Below are 16,690 nucleotides of genomic sequence, written 5' to 3'. Positions count from 1 at the left end.
GCTAGGGTTTCCTTTGAGTAGTGTCTGACCTGGCATTTGCCCTATCCAGCAATGATTTAAAACTTGACAATTTGCGTGAACTAGAGGAATAGCTTTTTGACTCCACTGAGTTGGGAAATTCTGATAGTTACAAAGGTATCATTGGCACATCATCTTTAATGAGCTTCTGTCAGTAATCTATTGACAAGGTTTTGGTGTGAATTACCACTAGGAAATAAACCCTGGATGATGGTTTTTAGGGAAAAGATTACCTCTTGATTCAACTATTTGATGTAGGAAAAGTGTAAATTTTATCACCCGTGTGTATCAATTTTGTTGGTCTAATCTTCAGAATAGGTATTTTTAAAATCTGGCAGATAATTCAGTTGCAAACATCGTAGTCCCATTTACATTCATGATGCATCCACCCTGTTTATTACTCTACTGTATGACCGTGTGAAAAACTCTGCTCTGTACAAAAAGGCAACGCCATTGACACAGTCTGATTTGGAGATCACATCTAAAATAATGTATTGTTAGACTAGCTTTTAAATTAGATATGTGTTTTATCCTCACACTGAGGTTTGAAACTGCAGTTGGTTGATAGAGAGCTAGTTGTAACATTTTTTGATACTTAAACTCAGAAAATGCTCTGAAATAAAATGACAAGAACTGTTCATGTTGTGTACTATAGAGCAACTGAATGACTTTGTATTATTTTATGCGAGGTTTATATTAAACGTCCTTACTTTTGAATCTTGGAAAATGGTTTAATTTTTAGCTGGTGTGCTTAGTTTTCTGGATGCATCTTTGGAGAGAGAGTTTGGAATGGGTTTATTTATATTACACACCTGTATATCCTTGTAAGCTACATGGTTGAAAGATTTGAAACAATATAAAATCACTTTGTCATTTCATTCTTGAATTTGTTTGCTTGGATTTTTTGGAAAAAAAATGTGATAAACTATCTTCCGTGAGAATTGCCAAGTAGAGACTTATTTAAAAAGCAGTTATGCTACATGAAGCATTTAATAGTAGAGTTGGAGGAAATGGGAAATGAAGGTATGCAGTTATGCTTAGTTTTCATTAAATCATCCTTTCACACTTTTTGTTGTAACTTCATGGCAGTATAGCCCATAACACGACTGAAGTAGGAGATAGTAATACTTGAGAAGGTCAGCATATATTTTCTTTCATTAAATACTCTGTACATTTTTTCTGAGGCACCTTATTTATCAGATTTTTTTTTTCCTGTATAAGAACAAATATAGGTTGGGAGTGTATTTGAGAGGGGGGAATAAAGTGGCTTGATGTAGTTGAGAATGGTTATACCAGTCATTGTAATTTGTTGTGACATTTCATTTTGTTTGGCTTTGCAGAGTTGTTTCTATGTTATTAATAATGCAAAAGGTCTGGACTATACAGTGTGGTGCACGCAGGTGTGCACCGGCCTCAAGCATTAGGCAAATTAGACATAAATTAGGTGTTAACTGGCAATTTTAGCCTTTCCTTCTGTAATTTCTTAGATTGAGGTGATGCTGCTTCTTGAATTTGAGCTCTAAATGAAGCAGAAGGGTTTATCTAACAGATAGCTTGTTTTAGATGAAAGGAAAATGGTTGTTCATGCAATAAGTTAGTTCCTAAGTACTAAGATGTTAATTTTCTTTAAAAGAACTAATCTACATGCAGTTTACTACATGCTTTGTTAAGCCTTGCATTGCTGGACTCCTTGTTCACTTCCTTTAATATGTTTGTTAGCATGCTGAAATGTGTGACATTATGAAAAAAAGATGTACTTCATCATTTTTACTCCCTGTAGTCTTTGGATATCTGTAAAAAAGTGCAGTCCGCATTTCAGAAGTTGACTAGATCTTTTATCTCCATGCTCCTTGTCTCTCAGTGTTTACATCTTTCCGCAGGCTCTGCACAGTGACTTTTAATTTATGGTACCAGCATGAGGAATGGGAACAACCGTAAGCATCTTACTTTAATACAGAAAGGAAAGGCCTCAACCATACAGGGCAGGACATTTCTCTTGTTTAGTGACAAACTGAAGCCTTCACTTTCAGGAAGACTTTCTCATTCCTTATAGATGACGATGCAAAATATCTTCCTCTGAAGCAGCTCATACACTGTAGATATCTGGATTAATATGAAATGGGCATTAAAAAAAGGAGGCCAATGAAGTTTTTCATCCCACGTGGAACGAAGACCCGTGAAAACAGAGTGAGCCTACAGCAGCTAGGCTGTAGATTAAGGCTGTTTCCCTGCTCATGGGACTTAATGACAGGAGATGTATGCTGTTGTCCTGGATGACACTGGAAAGAGGATCGTTCTGTCTCTGTTGTGAGGGAGAATCTGTCTGCAGTCTTTAAGAAGTAGCTTGTTTGTCTGGGGCTTTCATCCTTCATATCTTAAGTGAGTGTAACTGTATTTCCTTAAGAGAAAAGAAGTGTTTATTGTAGGAATGTGCAAACCATCAAACCTACACCATGAATAATAACACTTTTTTCCCCAGTTATTCTAGGATGAATAACTCTTAAACTATTCTTGAGCATGAAAAAAAATAATCAGTTGAACCAGATGCTTACTTATTCTTATCTATTTTAGAGAACTAATTATCCCTGTTGTTGGTAGTGCTAAAGCTTACAAAATTGCTTCCATCTTTGAATTACTATAATTAAGACAATAACTTCCACATCTAGTTAACATTGCTGCGCAGCTGGCGCATTCATTGACATGCAGATTTTGGATTTTGTAAATTTTCTGCCATTGTGAATAAAAATTTTAAATACTTATTTTCATTTCCAAAATGTCTGTTTCTCATAAAGAAGTCTTTGTAAAGCAAATCAACCAAAACCAAACTCCTGTAACATCAGAGGAGAATCTAGTGGAGTTTGGTTAGGTGATAGTACATTTTAGGAAAATACGTAACCACAGGTAGATTTTGTAGGTACAATCGCTCTGAATTTTGGATCCCATTTTATAGGGATTTGGGCTACTGAATTAAATGTCAAATCTGGAAGAAGTCTGATGTTGGACCTCTGAAATGTTATTTTGAAAAGAGTTACTAATTAGTTAATGCAAGAGTTAATCCAACATTCTGAGAGCCTGAGATAGTTTACAAAACTAAAACTGTAATTAAAAATCACTAATATGAATAAAATGTATTCATTATTACTAACCAAAATATGGCTTTAGCTATACTTTTTCAGGACATCATTTTACGTCAAGTTGATATGTATCAAAGTCTATGGGAAGACTCGTGCAATCAGTGCGAATCTTGTTTACTTGTATACCCAGCAGTTTCAACTATGGGAAATTTTTCAAGGCCTATAAATGTAGGTAGATTTGGAGAAGCTTCCTTATCATTATTAATTTCTAATAACCAGCAAGGCTATGAAATTACTTGATAGTGGTGGTTGGTTAATTATTTTAAAAATGTTTTTCTGTGGCCCTTGCTTTCATTACATGAATGCCTCATAGACGTTAATCAGTTTTGCTTAGTGAGGAGAGATGTCCCCTGAGTAAACTGCTGAAATAAAAAATCAAATATTGATTTATACTGAAACTGGAACATAGATTTCTTTTTCAGACTGAAAATGCATATGAAACAAGGTGGACTAATGGTGTTCATTTCAGAGGCTGTGGAATTGTCTGTTGGTGCACAGGAGAAGGTTTCTTAGGGTATCTGTTGAAGAGCACACGGGCTGCGTGCAGCTCACAGGTACGCTGCTGGGTGTTCTCATAAATTACCCAGGCCAAGGGTGCTGGCTCCAGGGCACATTTCATTGGGTCCAAAACCAGTGTCCAGTTACCAGACTCATGTCTGATGTCCTGCAGTGTTCAGTTTCAAGAACACTGGGAACGCTTCGGTACACGTAACAAATGTTATTTTTACTGCAGGCAGAGAAGTTAACTCCAGACATAGTAAATGCTCTATTTTCACAGTGATGGCAAAGGCATTGTTTCAGATATTTTGATATCAACTGTCCATTTTGCTGTGTGTTCAGAATTGAATCAAACTGCTCTTGTGCTCTCACAGATTTCTACGCTTGGGTTTGGCAGTGTGAGTCTGGGACCTCAGTGGCCAGGAGGGAAAGGGGTAGCTGCAAAGGGAGTTTGCATGTTGAGAGCCCTCCAAAGGGCTCTGTGGGCTGGAGCTCGACTCTGCAACTCCAGGCAAGCACAGAAATTCTTCACTGATAAAGTCGTATTTTGCCTCAACTGGAAGACCTGGAGGGGATTTGTTCTCTGAAATGATGATGAAGCGGTATCTGAGGGGACAAAAAGGTTAACAAGACCCATACCAAACTGGGAGAGGAGGGAGGGTCAGGGTAAGACTTGCCGTAGTAATAAAAATTTGCCATATAAACAAATAATGCTTGTCATCTCTCTGGACTGGTTAAGAACTTTATTTTTTCCTAGTTAAATACTCAGAGGTATAGGTAACTGTTTCTCTTTCTACTTTCTCCTTCTCCTCCTGTTTTCTTATGTAGATTGAATCATTTTGGGGGAAGGAAACATACATTATTGCTTGGAGAATTTGTGAACAGTAATAAACAATAATTAATGCCATTTAAAGGATAAATAATATGGTTTCCTTGCTGTCATTTGCTTTGTAGCTCACTATTTAGCCCAGTACCATCTGTCTGACTGAAGTGCATCTTCCAGGAAATAACTTTCTCTTCATTTGAACTGTGTTTCTGCCAACAATTAAATTGACTAGTTCGAATTTCTTTGGCACAAAGCCCTGGTTAAAGCCAGCTTTGCTTCTTTCATATTTAGCTGCTCTTCTTTAGGAGGTACTCAGATGCTGTCATTGTATCTTCTTAGGGGAGGTCACCCCACTAAGTCTTCATGTTAACCCCTTTCTCCTTTTTTTTTTTTTTCTTTTAATTTTGTATTATTTTGTGACTACCTGAACTTCATCACTCATTTTCTGCAGTTTCCCTGGGATTCCAAGTTCTATTAAAAGTTTTCTGTATCTATATACAGAGAGCTTTCTTCAAACTGTAGAGAGTAGGCTTTTATCTGTCTGTGTATTTTTCTCATTATATAAAAAAGATTCAAGAAATTAGAAATTCTGGTTTTAGCCTCTTGTGTTTAAGCTTTGACTTATTGCCAGCATATGTGGTTCATAGAAATGGTTAAACAGGCCTAAGTGGTGTTCACCATTCCCAGATTAGATAGACAGGGAAAGTGAAAGTTATCCAATTTTCAAGGTGTAAAGAGAATAATGTTTTATTCCTAACTTAGGACTCAGCTTTCACTCCAAGCCATTCCCTCCTCTGGGTACATTGGTGTAAACCTGACCTGTTTTGAAGGTCTCAGCTGTTCTTGCTCTCCAGACACTTAACCCTTTCCCTTTTGGTTCCTTATCTCTGCAAATACAGCAGAGAAAGTTGATTTGTAAATATAGTTCAGTTTGGTGAACATGGGCAAGCAGTTAAAAAGCTCTGAGTTTGGGATGGTTCATGTTCCCCATTGTGGTGTGATTTAAATATACTAAGTTTCCATAGCTAGCTCCAGACATTGCTGTGGTGAAGTGTATTTTAGGAACTCCCTTTAGCAAAGGAATCTGTAGAGAATGAAGCTCTGTTTTCTCATTGTACTGGTCTTTTATAATGAGTAAGATTTAAAATTCTTACATTATGATTTATATTAAAATACCCAGGATCCTTTTATTTCTTACATAGCAAACTATATTATATTAGAATATTCAGGGCTTCCATGTTGTGAGAAAGACTTTCTAATAATATAAACATAATGATTATCTAGTAATAATGTTGGAACTGAGTATTGTATTATTTTTTTCAACAGTTAATGGAATACAGTAATGGAAAACAGATTTAAAAAAAAAACTCAGTTCATTGATTTTTATAAGTTTCTTAAAATCAGGCTGTTAGTTTTCCATATAATGAACACAATGGCAATCAGTTTTTCGATGGACTGTTGTTGAATAATACATGAATGTAAATGGAGATGCTATGGAATCAGTTGGATAATTTTGAGGAATGCTTTAAGTACACTAAAGAGCCTGAATAGCAGTTAATGGTGCTTCAACTTTATTACTGTTTATTATAGTTGGCAGTTCAGTTGTATTTTTTTCTGAATTGAGTTCTCTAGTTTCCTAGAGAACAGCAATAAAAAAAAGCTCACAAATAATAATAGTCAGATGCACTGTATTGTGTGGCAGCAAAATAGTTTTGCATTAAATTGTAGTTCTGGGTAGTCTGAGCGTTTTTATTGCTGCGCAGGTCCAGAAGATCAGCTGGTGCAGGAAGGACCAAGGCACATGTCTGCATTTGGAGCTCTACAACCAAACAGGCTTTGCGTGTGCCTGTGGTCACCCAACGTAGAGCTTCGTGGGTCACCTCTGGAGCTGGGTTGTCAGGCTCCTTGTTCAGCCTCTGCCCTCCCTTCTCTGCTTCCATCTACTCTCCCAAACCCTATCAAGACCAATAGGATTTTAGTTACCTGTTTTGAGAACTGCTGAAGTCAGCAGAAATGTTTCTGCCATCTAGAGAGTAAGTTAGAGGTACAACAAATAAATATATGTAGCTTTAACAGTTGTTCAGTTGTGAGATTTAACTGGGAACTTGGATTTTTTATTTGGTTTAAACAACAGGAAAGGTGGTGATCAGAAAGTGATTTAAGTATCTAGTTGCTTTTCAGAGCTCCTGTGATTTAAATATGTTTCCCTTGCCCATTACAATTACTTTTATCATATTTAGAGCTAAATGTTTGCTACTAGCAATCAAAGACTGGGAAGCAAATGGTTGAACACATAGTTCTCTTCCTTTGGTTAAGTTCTGAGTCTTTGGGGCGGGGGTGAGGGGATAAATCTGAGCTGCTTCTTACAGAAATGTCCCTTTCTTTGCTGGAACAGAGTCATGGCAGTGAGTGGAGTTGTTTAAGCAGAGGGCTTGTCTGAAACTTGCTTTGCAGCATTTTCTGTCAGTATTGCTGCGCATGTTTGCAAAGGTTCTTGAAACGCAGGTTTTATCAGTAACCCTTCTCATCTACTGAACTGTGCTAACACTTTGCCTCATCATTTTAATTCTACCTTAAGGCATACGTTCCAGTTTCTTGTAGTAGTAGTCAAGAATTGTAACAGATATATTTCCTAGGTTGGATTTTGTGCAGAATATCTGAAGCGCTGTGGAGTATCTTACAGTTTTCTGCCTTTTGTGTGATTTGGAAAGCAAGAGCTGCACATGTTTTGTGAATCTGGAATGTGTTATCAGCTATCTCTAGTCTCCTGTACAGGATGAGGTACAGTTTTGATACTGAGCCCAGCATATCAAAACACATGCTGCTGACAAAGTACCTTTTGGACCTGTATGTTTACTTCTTTGCAGAGTTACTACTGAGATTGAGAGCATGAGGAAATACCTATGTAAATACTGAGAGATTCCTCCCCAGCTGAAAGACATTCTGCAGGAGCTGCCTTCAGGTGCTCTTGTTCATTTGACCAGGACTTATCATTTATTTCTCTTTCTTTCAGCTGTCGGACAAGCAACAGAAAGAGTTTGATTGTAACATCCAGCACATCTCCAACTCTCCCACGACCACATTCCCCTCTTCATGGACATGCAGGTAACTCCCTGGGACTGCTTTAGGTGGGAATCATAAGGGAAAATGTCAGTGTTCATTGTAGTGAATTGGAACATATTGATACTCTATCTGAAAATATGCTCTTTGAAACTTAATCTGACTATAGTTTTTTACTGTTTCTAACTTGTAAGAGAGTCCTTAGAGTTTCAAAATAAATGTTTTATATCCTCATCTGTTTTGCACTTTCTAGCTCACTACCATATCCATTCTCCATGCTTTCTAGGGAATTCAGTTGTCTTACATCCTGCAGAAGAACGAAGTAAAATAAAATAAAACCATTTAAGTAAATATCTTGGTTTGAGTCTCCTAGCGTGATTAAACTCTGCCAGTAATTTAACTGCAGTTCTCATGAGAGAAACATGCTGTGTTTTTCCATATGCAGTGTGCCATCGTATGGTCTCTGTCTGCTACTTAGAGCAACACGAGATGTTTAGGATTTTTTTTTTTGTTTGTTTTTGTTTTTTACATTAATGCGTGTTTTACCATGGCAGTAACTGGGAAATGCTTATTTCATAGCAAATGGGCAACTGCTTGTTAGTCGTAGAGGTGATGTGTGTGGAGATGTTCTTTCTGTAGAAAAGGGAAGAATCGTTGTTCGGCCTACAGTAACTCTAGATTTTCAGAAAGGGTCATGTTTTTCAGCAGCTTGCCTGAACAGTGTGTTCTCTTGGTGTTTTTATTCCAGAGGGGAGGTAGGTGATGTGTGACTACATTGGTTTTGATATTTCAAAATGTCAGGGAAGATAGTTTGGCTTCAGGTATAGCCCTGATAGGCACCAGTCAGTAGCATGAAACAGCCTGAACATTTATGGCACAGTGGAGCCTGTTTGGAAGCACATCACTTTTGCATGTAAGACAAGTAACTGTTGTTTTCATTATAGTCAGACTTTCCTCCTCCTACATGCCAGTATGTTCTGTAAATACTTTCTGGAGATTGAAACTAAGGAAATGCTGAGAAAGAACAGCAATTTAATAGTTGCTCAGCTAGAAGGAGCCATCTGCTTCTGTTTGCAGTGCATTGCATCTGAGAGATGACATCCAGCCTGTTGAAAAGAAAAAGACAACCAAAGTTATTGTTTAGGGATGCCCATGAAAGCTTCAACCACTCTAACTTTTCATAAGGATCAGTAGTCTTTGCTTGGGATGCTATAAAACCCAGTCATGAAGGCTGGAAAATTACTTTAATGACGTTGTTTGTTTGTTTGTTTGTTTTTGTAAATAACCCATGCTTTTTTTAAATGACCCAAACTAAAATGTTAACAAAATCTTAAAAGTGGTATATTAAAATCATTTTCTTTTTGTTTCAGAATCTCAGATAAAATGCAGGATCAAAAATTTGAGTAGGGCAATTCCCTTTCTGCTCAAACGCCCTTGATTCTCTTGTGTGTGATTATGACAGTGATATCTTTGTAAAGTTTAAACAAGGCATTTTTCTTGGTAGAGGTTTTCAACTTAGTTACATTGTACTCTTTATTTGTTCTTAGAGTTGATATATATGTTAGATTTACCAAGTTCTAAATGAGCTGTACAAGCCTGTAACTTGAGAGAAAGATGCTCCTCAGAATATGAAGTGCTCTTGCTTGGCAGATTGCAACAAAATATTGATGTGATCATTACTCAGAAAACAAACGCAGAAATGTTCACAGTAGAAATGTTTTTATTTCCTTTTCTTTTGATTTGCCTTTCTCTGTCTTTTTAAAAAATGGCAAATTGCTCTGAGTGGTTTTGATGCTGTCTCAGGCTTTACAAGCATATCTTTTATTAGAGGTATGCAAGTGTCTTTCTAGAAACAAGAGTAAGTGATCAGTGGTATGCCATCTTTAGCCATAATTGTCAAACGTTTAAATTTTTTGTTCTGATGTTACATATGGGCTTTAAAACTATTAATTAAAAGAACATCCTTTCTGACCTCCAAGAGTGGCCAGTAGAGCATAGGAAGATAGATTACTTGTAACTTGAGTTTTCTACCAGTGCTATATTTAGGACCCTTCCCTCAGAAAAATAATATATTCAAGAGACAAAAGTAGATGAAATTTAGAGTAGAGTCGCAAATATTTTCTTAAGAAATATCATATATGAGATGTGAATTTGAGAACAGGATGTGATATTTGTTTAGTATTTGAACAGAATCTGTCAATCTGTCTGTTCAGGCACATAACAGTGGTAAGTTACTAAGAAATGCTGGAGCCTCTCCCCAGCCTCTTTTGTCTTGAACACGCTCTGCTTAATCCCATTCAGAACCTCTCTTACGAATCAAAGGAGCAGCAACCATGCAGAGAAATCAGGGAGGTTTTCTAAAATGGATCTGTTCAGAAACCATTCTCAAGTCAAGTCCTGCATGCACTAGCCTCAGAAGTTATTCTTCTGTACATAATGTAGAAGTCAGTGGGTGTGATATAGCAGAGCTGACTGTCCATCAGGCAAACCTGCCTCCTAAGGAACACAGATCCAGGCAGATACATTTACTATTTGAAACAGCATCCAGATGAGGTGATAGGCAATTTCATACCCTAGGCAATTTAGAGGAAAAGAAATACTTAAGAGACCTCAACATTTGAGATGAAAGTACATTCAAACAATTTTAACTCTGCTGTAGCATCACTTCTGATTCAAGAACACTTAAGGAATTTGAAGTATGCTAATGCAGTTTCAAACTGTAGGACATAATGTTTTCCAGAATGAGCTGGGAACTGAACAGCTTGTTAAGTTTGTGGGAAACTCACTGCTTGTTTAGTCCTCCAAACTTGAAGTGCCCAGTTTTAGGAATACAGGTTTACATTTTTTCCCTTTATTACATATATATATTTCAAAATCAGAGGAAAAATGCCATATACATATGTTCCTTACATTTGTTTGTATTTCTTTGAATCCACTTTTTAAAATATGAAAACTACATAGAGGTTACATCATGAGGTTGATTATTCAGTTACTATTAAATTATGTTTTAAAATTAAAAGTTTAAAATCAATCAAAAAAGCAATGTCATCTTTGTAATTGAGTAGGAAAGAGCTAGGTTCTTATAGCTGGATAATTGTAGTTCAGGCTATTGTAAAATTTATTGTCCACAGTTGTAAGGTTGCCCGCTGGCTTCCAGTGGAGACACTTGTCACTACTGAGACCTTTGTCCTGCTTCTGTCTGAACTGGCAGCTGGAGGGAGCTGCTTGCAGGCAGCATTCTGGTACTGAATTAAGTTATTTTGCTCTTTGACTGCAAGTTCAGTTCCACCTTCTGGCGGAAAAGTGGCTGTTATGAAAACCTGTATTTATTTGTCATTTTTAGAGTGGGCAGATTACGTAGCATACAACTCTAGATCCTGCCCTGCTTATCAAAGCTGCAGTTCATCGGCATTTCATGTGTGTGATCATTGGGTGGTGTGAAAGCACCATGACATTCACTCTGTATGTGTTGGGTGGTACACAGGGTGCTTAAGCATTTTTTGGTCATTTTAAGATTTGTGTGTTGCAGAAGGCAGCTAATTCTGTCGTGTGCAATAATACCTTCAGCGCTTGTGCTAATCTTCATCAGAAAATGGTAGTGTATCCTGCATGGAAGGCCGCAACACCTTTGTCTTTTGTATTTATTTTTACAAATCTCAGAACAAAGTGGTTCTAAGTGTGAGTTTTGATTTGATTACCTATCAAATAAATGTCATGTTTGCAGATGACAGCTGAGACTTCCACCTATCTATTGCCTATAAGGTCCAGTTTTGTATTTTGAGGGTAGTGGATGTACAAACACTTTGGCTGCTTCCTTCTTCCTGTGTCTGGGAAACATAAAGGTTTATGCCTGAATTATTAACGTTGATGTAACTGTGTTGATTTACCTAATGGACAATCATTCTGTGTAACGGCCTCCCTTGAGAAAAGTCATTTCGGTTTCAGTCGTAGCCAACTACAACCCCTGAGCAACAGGGGAATTTACCTTTGCTATCAGAATAAATAGGGTTTCGATCAGCCTTGGTGAACAAGACCGTTGCACTAAGGCATCTCCTATTAAAATTCCTTCAGCTAGAGCAGATACAACAGTACTGGGAAATTTTAAGGAAAGTAGTAATTCCCCTGCTCCCTGTTGTTGTTTTAAAAGCTTCACCCAGACTTGAATTGAGGAGAAAAACTAATTGCTTTTCATTTTAAAACTAGAAGCAACTCACAGGGGATCTAATTAAAATTCCAGTGTCTGGAAGGAAATATGCCATATAAATCTGAAAAAAAGTAGTTGCTTAAAAATTAGTAGTATCTCTGTACCAGATTGTGCAGGCTCTGAAGGGTTTGAACACCCACATACTTAATTTCAAAATTTAAAAACTGTCATTACCCAATTTGCTCAGTTATTCTGAAATCCTCCTCTGATCATCATTTGGAAAGTTTAAAGAAGATTGATGAAGGTATAAAAAGGCAACGACAGTTCATTGCTTGTTTATAACAGTATTGGGCAATGGGCTTTTTGTTAAAAAAGATCATCTTGACACAGCAGGATTCATTTGCAGTAGAGCCTGAAAAATGTGAAGGCAAAGACAAAATTCCCACCAAAACTGTCAGCCTTCCTTGCTTTGTTAGATCTACATAACCACGGAAAGGCCCCACTCCTCCTGCATTTCTTCCTGATCTATAATGCTTCTTCAGCTTTCTGCTAGCAAGTAAATGGTGACCCTAACTCTAGCCATGTGCTGCTGCCAGAACGTGTGCTTCTGCACCACTGAGTTGTTCACTTTGTGGCTATCGTAGCCTTATTCCATCTTTCTTGTAAGCTTGCAGTGCCATCTAGGCTGTCAAACCACTCAGTCTTAATTTAGAAACGGCATAACGTGTCTGGTTTTCCGCTGTGACAATAAGAATTAAAATAAGTACCAGCTTACTAAATGAAGCACCAACAATCTTCTAGTTAGTTACTTCAGATCACTCTTTCCCCTTCCCACTTGGAATATACTGGGAATGGGTTAACTGGTATCCAGTTCAGGGTGAAGACTTGCATTGTGTTATTTAACATCGTGAACATGTTCGTTCTTAACTAACAATGCAAAAGAAAAACAGGCCAAAGGAAAACCAACCTGTTGCTCAGACTTTGTTTTTAATTTAGTTTGCTCTTGATTAAGCAGTCTGTGGAGTGGTCTGGAATTCACTTACCTCTCCAGTTATCTCATCGCCTCTTGACACATTAGATCAGCCTGGGGCTGCTTGAATCTCAACCAGCTGCTGTTTTTCCCCTCATAGACTTATAGACCAGATGGAGTTTGCTGGCCTCTGCTGCGCTGTGGCCATCCTCATACCCCAGAAGGTGACCACGCATTCTCCCTCTCCTCCTCCTGATCTGGCATCCGTGCCAGCTGTGCACACACCTTGCTCACAAGAAGCTGTGAAGAGATGCTGCTGCAGGTTTTTGTGAGCCATTTGTATAGCTGAAGTGTGAGTGATTATCTTTAACTGAGCACAATGCTTATATTCAGTTTCTGCTCACCACAACTTTTAAGGTGTATGTATAACTAGGGTTGAAATTAATGCAACTTATAAGCTTCAGTACAGTGCTGGATGGGACTGTAACTTCTCAAACGGTGACTGTTTGGGAGACAAGGTGGGCATTTGGTACTTATTCTGAAACAGAGACAAGTCCTTTTCAGATGACTCATCATTGATGTTTGACCTTTCAACATGAGTTTTAAAATAAATATATTTTATATGGGATCTTAATTTATACACATTTCAGAGTACCTTGTATTATGTTGCTTGTCCAGTATCTAGTTATCCTGCTCTTATTTCAGTGTGTCTGTACGCAAAGTAATTGCTGTTGGCATATGTTTGCTTTGTGTAGTTTCTCTTTTGTGCTTTTGTTAAGAGTCTGAAACAGCAAACCACTTAAGAATATACCTGAAAGAAAGCATGCTCGCTGACATGAAGCTTGTAATTCACCCAAAACTTTCAAAGGTTTCTGCAAATGATTCTTGCTTTCAGAAGGGCTTTCTATGAAATGGTTGCTTTTTACATTGAAATAAAATGCATTGCAATATACCACTTACCAACCATATGCTTACGCATCATACGACATGGAAAGCCCAGACAAAGTATCCTTGTGCCAAGAGAAAATTATTTTTTTTCCTAGCTGTATAAATTCATTTAACTTTCATTTTTATAGTAGAGGTATTATTTCAGAAAAATGGTACCTAGAGTGAATGCTGATATATTATAGCCTGATCATCTTACATGTGTATAGTCCTTTTATTGTGTGCAGTTCCTTTGGTAAGTATTGCTTTTTTCTCAGTGAAGTTTGAATTCAGCCTTGATGTACATTGTGAAGAAATACTTTCTTACTGCCTTTTTTTCCTGAAACTTTCATTAATGTTATTTCTAACTTAGTTTTTTCATTGAGAAGTGTTAGAAAAATCTTGTATATAGAAATTTTTGCAAAACATTAAAAGACTGTGTTGTGTGCGTGATACATTACATATCTAAAAGTAAGAAAGAAAATGTACACCTTGCAATATTTTAAAAGGAAGTAGTAAAATACTGATAGATCCGTGTCAGAATGTTTCTTTATCAAACTAGTTCTCAAATGATCAATGACTCAAAGCTCCATATTTTTAGTTGTTTGTGACTACAACTTGCAGTTGAAAGTCTTTCTACACACTGAAAACTTACTCTGTTGCAAATTTGAATGAAATCTTTTGGGATTTTTAATTGTTTGTTTCTTTTACTTTGTTAAACAGGTAGCAGCCCTTTGGACAGTCCCAGGAACTTTTCTCCAAATGCACCTGCTCATTTTTCCTTTGTTCCTGCCCGAAGGTAAGACAAAATCTATGCTCTTTGGAGTGGCAAGCACCCAGTCTGTAAGTTTTATTTAGAAACAGCCTATAGGTTAGAATTTTTTTGGATGTGTTTTACTTTCTCTGATGTTTCCAATTTCATTTTAGTTTACTTTATTCATTTTAGTTTAGGTCTTGGCAGCACCCAGAGTGTATTAGGTGCTTTTCATGCCTAGAAGAAGTTATAGTAAACTAAGTAGTCAGTACTGCCTAGGATGGAGGCAATGTTCTCCCAGAAGGATGGCATGTAGGACATGTGATATGACAAATGCTTTAGTCATAATGACTGTAAAACCTATTATAATAAGGATAATTGTATCTTAGTTGTTGTCTGGATGTTCTTCTCACTGAATAACTGAGGTGCATTCAGAATGTACTGATCTTCTATTGTCTGCATGATGATGTAAACATACCTAAAATAAGGTGTGCACAGCTGTGTGTGCGTTCATTTGCTGCCTTATTACTGGTAGCATATTTTTCATTTTGTCTACTGTCTTGGGCATTGGTATCAAGACTACGTTATTGCTATAATGAGAATGATAGCTGATAATTGAAATTGCAAGTCTACAAGAACCTCTAGAAGAAGAGCACTGAGAGGCCTGAATGTGAAGCTGTCATCTGTCCTGCAGTGAATGCTGGACAAATGCTGTTCATGCTGTATGTCAAGCTGGTGGAAAGAAATCCAATACTATAGTGATGAATTTAGTGTATAAAATAGGATAGACAGCTGAGAGAAGCAGACAAATGGTGTATTGAATGCAGTATCCCAGCAGGTAGGCAGAAATAGATAATGATATAGAGAGTTAAATTTTGTGGAGAAATAAAGAACAGGGAAAAAAAAAAAGACATTCCAAGCAGGGTCCAGGTATGGTAGCAGGACTATTAGATTCAAGTGTGGGGAAGATAACGTTGGATTTGCTAAATTCTGCCTTGGCTGAAAAAAAAACACAATCTGTGTTAAAGTGATCTGAGACTGGGAAATGTGTGATCATCCTCAGAGCAAGTAAGTTTTCTAAGAATGACAGATTTAGCTTGGGGACTGGTTAGAAAAAGGATAGGACTCAAAAATTCAAAGAAGATTAAAGGGTTAGGATTTGATGAAATCAGGTATAGCTTTTATCTGAATGGCAGGTAAATCCTGGAGCGTTTCTCCATTGAGGTGGTTTTCTAGAAGACCTGGTGTCCTTGAATACTGTTTGAAGTAGACTTTTGTCTTCAGGTCTTACATAAGAAAAAAACTTATAATAGTGTGTGAAATTTGACAGACTGGATATGTATTTTCCTGTTGCTTCAGAGGGAAAACCTATTATGTTACCTGCTGGTAAAATGATTCAAATGGACTCACATCCACCTTTACTTTTAAAGAGGTATCTGAGCCTAATCTGAGTGCATTCAATAAGTTCTGTTGAAGTCAACTTCGTATTTACCAGTTTACACAGTATCTGGAATTCTGGACCCAGGAACAGAGGAGGGAGGTTGCAGCTGCAACCATTGTCAAAACTGGACATAATTTTTCAGCATCATGTTTCAGCTTGATATTTCAGTATCATTGTTTTCTAAAATTTCAAGCAGCAAAGAAATGTTTTAATAATAAAACTCTGAAGAGTGCCCTTTCCTACTTCTCCCCTTTTTAAATCTCAGTTTTAAAGAAACAGATGAATAAAGGTTAAGTCTGTCCTATGGAATACTGTGGTTCATTTTACACTGTGCAAATCGCTCTCTATACTTTTTTGCCATTGAAAGGAACACTTAAGCACAGCTTGTTTTAGAAGCTTGTTTCTATTTTCTGCTTGCATTAAACCCTGAACAGTTCTGCCAGCAGGACTGCTGTGTATATATTAAATATAGAAGTTATTGGAATAACTTCTACATGGTGGTATTGAGGAATTTTAAGGGTGATGCTGTTATCCCAGGCAAATTGATATTTCACTGCACCCTTTTGCTCAGCATCATGTGTATCTTAGGAGATGGTTCTTGCCTGATTTCCTCCTGTTGCCATCACAGAAATGATTTGTTGCTCATTTTCTTCCTTTTATATTTGGTGTAATTTCTCCATTTATTATCCTGTTTGAGCATCATTTGATTTCCATTCTTTCGCTATAGCCCTGTGATGAGTTGATTCTTGGGACAGAGTAGGAAATGCATTTTGAAAACTAATTTTATTGTAAAGCCAGTTTCACTACTATATACTGTAAGATTGTCCTTAGTTCGACTAGTGATTTATCATAAATCCCTTACTAGATGCTCTTTCAATTATAATGTCGTAGTCACAAAATTAGCATATTCAGGAATCCTCC

General features: G+C 37.2%; 1 protein-coding gene across 1 annotated transcript in view; it reads left to right on the top strand.

Moving 5' to 3' along the window:
- LOC103768464 (microtubule-associated serine/threonine-protein kinase 2-like) overlaps positions 1 to 16,690 on the top strand; it is a 97,561-nt gene that overhangs the window by 24,590 nt on the left and 56,281 nt on the right. Inside the window, exons 2-3 of the mRNA XM_008935606.1 lie at positions 7,490 to 7,581; positions 14,298 to 14,373. Of these exons, the coding sequence (XP_008933854.1) occupies positions 7,490 to 7,581; positions 14,298 to 14,373 (168 nt within the window). The remainder of the gene's footprint in view (positions 1 to 7,489; positions 7,582 to 14,297; positions 14,374 to 16,690) is intronic.

This window comes from Merops nubicus, unplaced genomic scaffold (assembly GCF_000691845.1).
Source record: "Merops nubicus isolate BGI_N331 unplaced genomic scaffold, ASM69184v1 scaffold2722, whole genome shotgun sequence".
NCBI lineage: Eukaryota > Metazoa > Chordata > Aves > Coraciiformes > Meropidae > Merops > Merops nubicus.
Note: the sequence above shows the minus strand (reverse complement) of the source record. Positions and strands in the feature narration are given on the sequence as shown.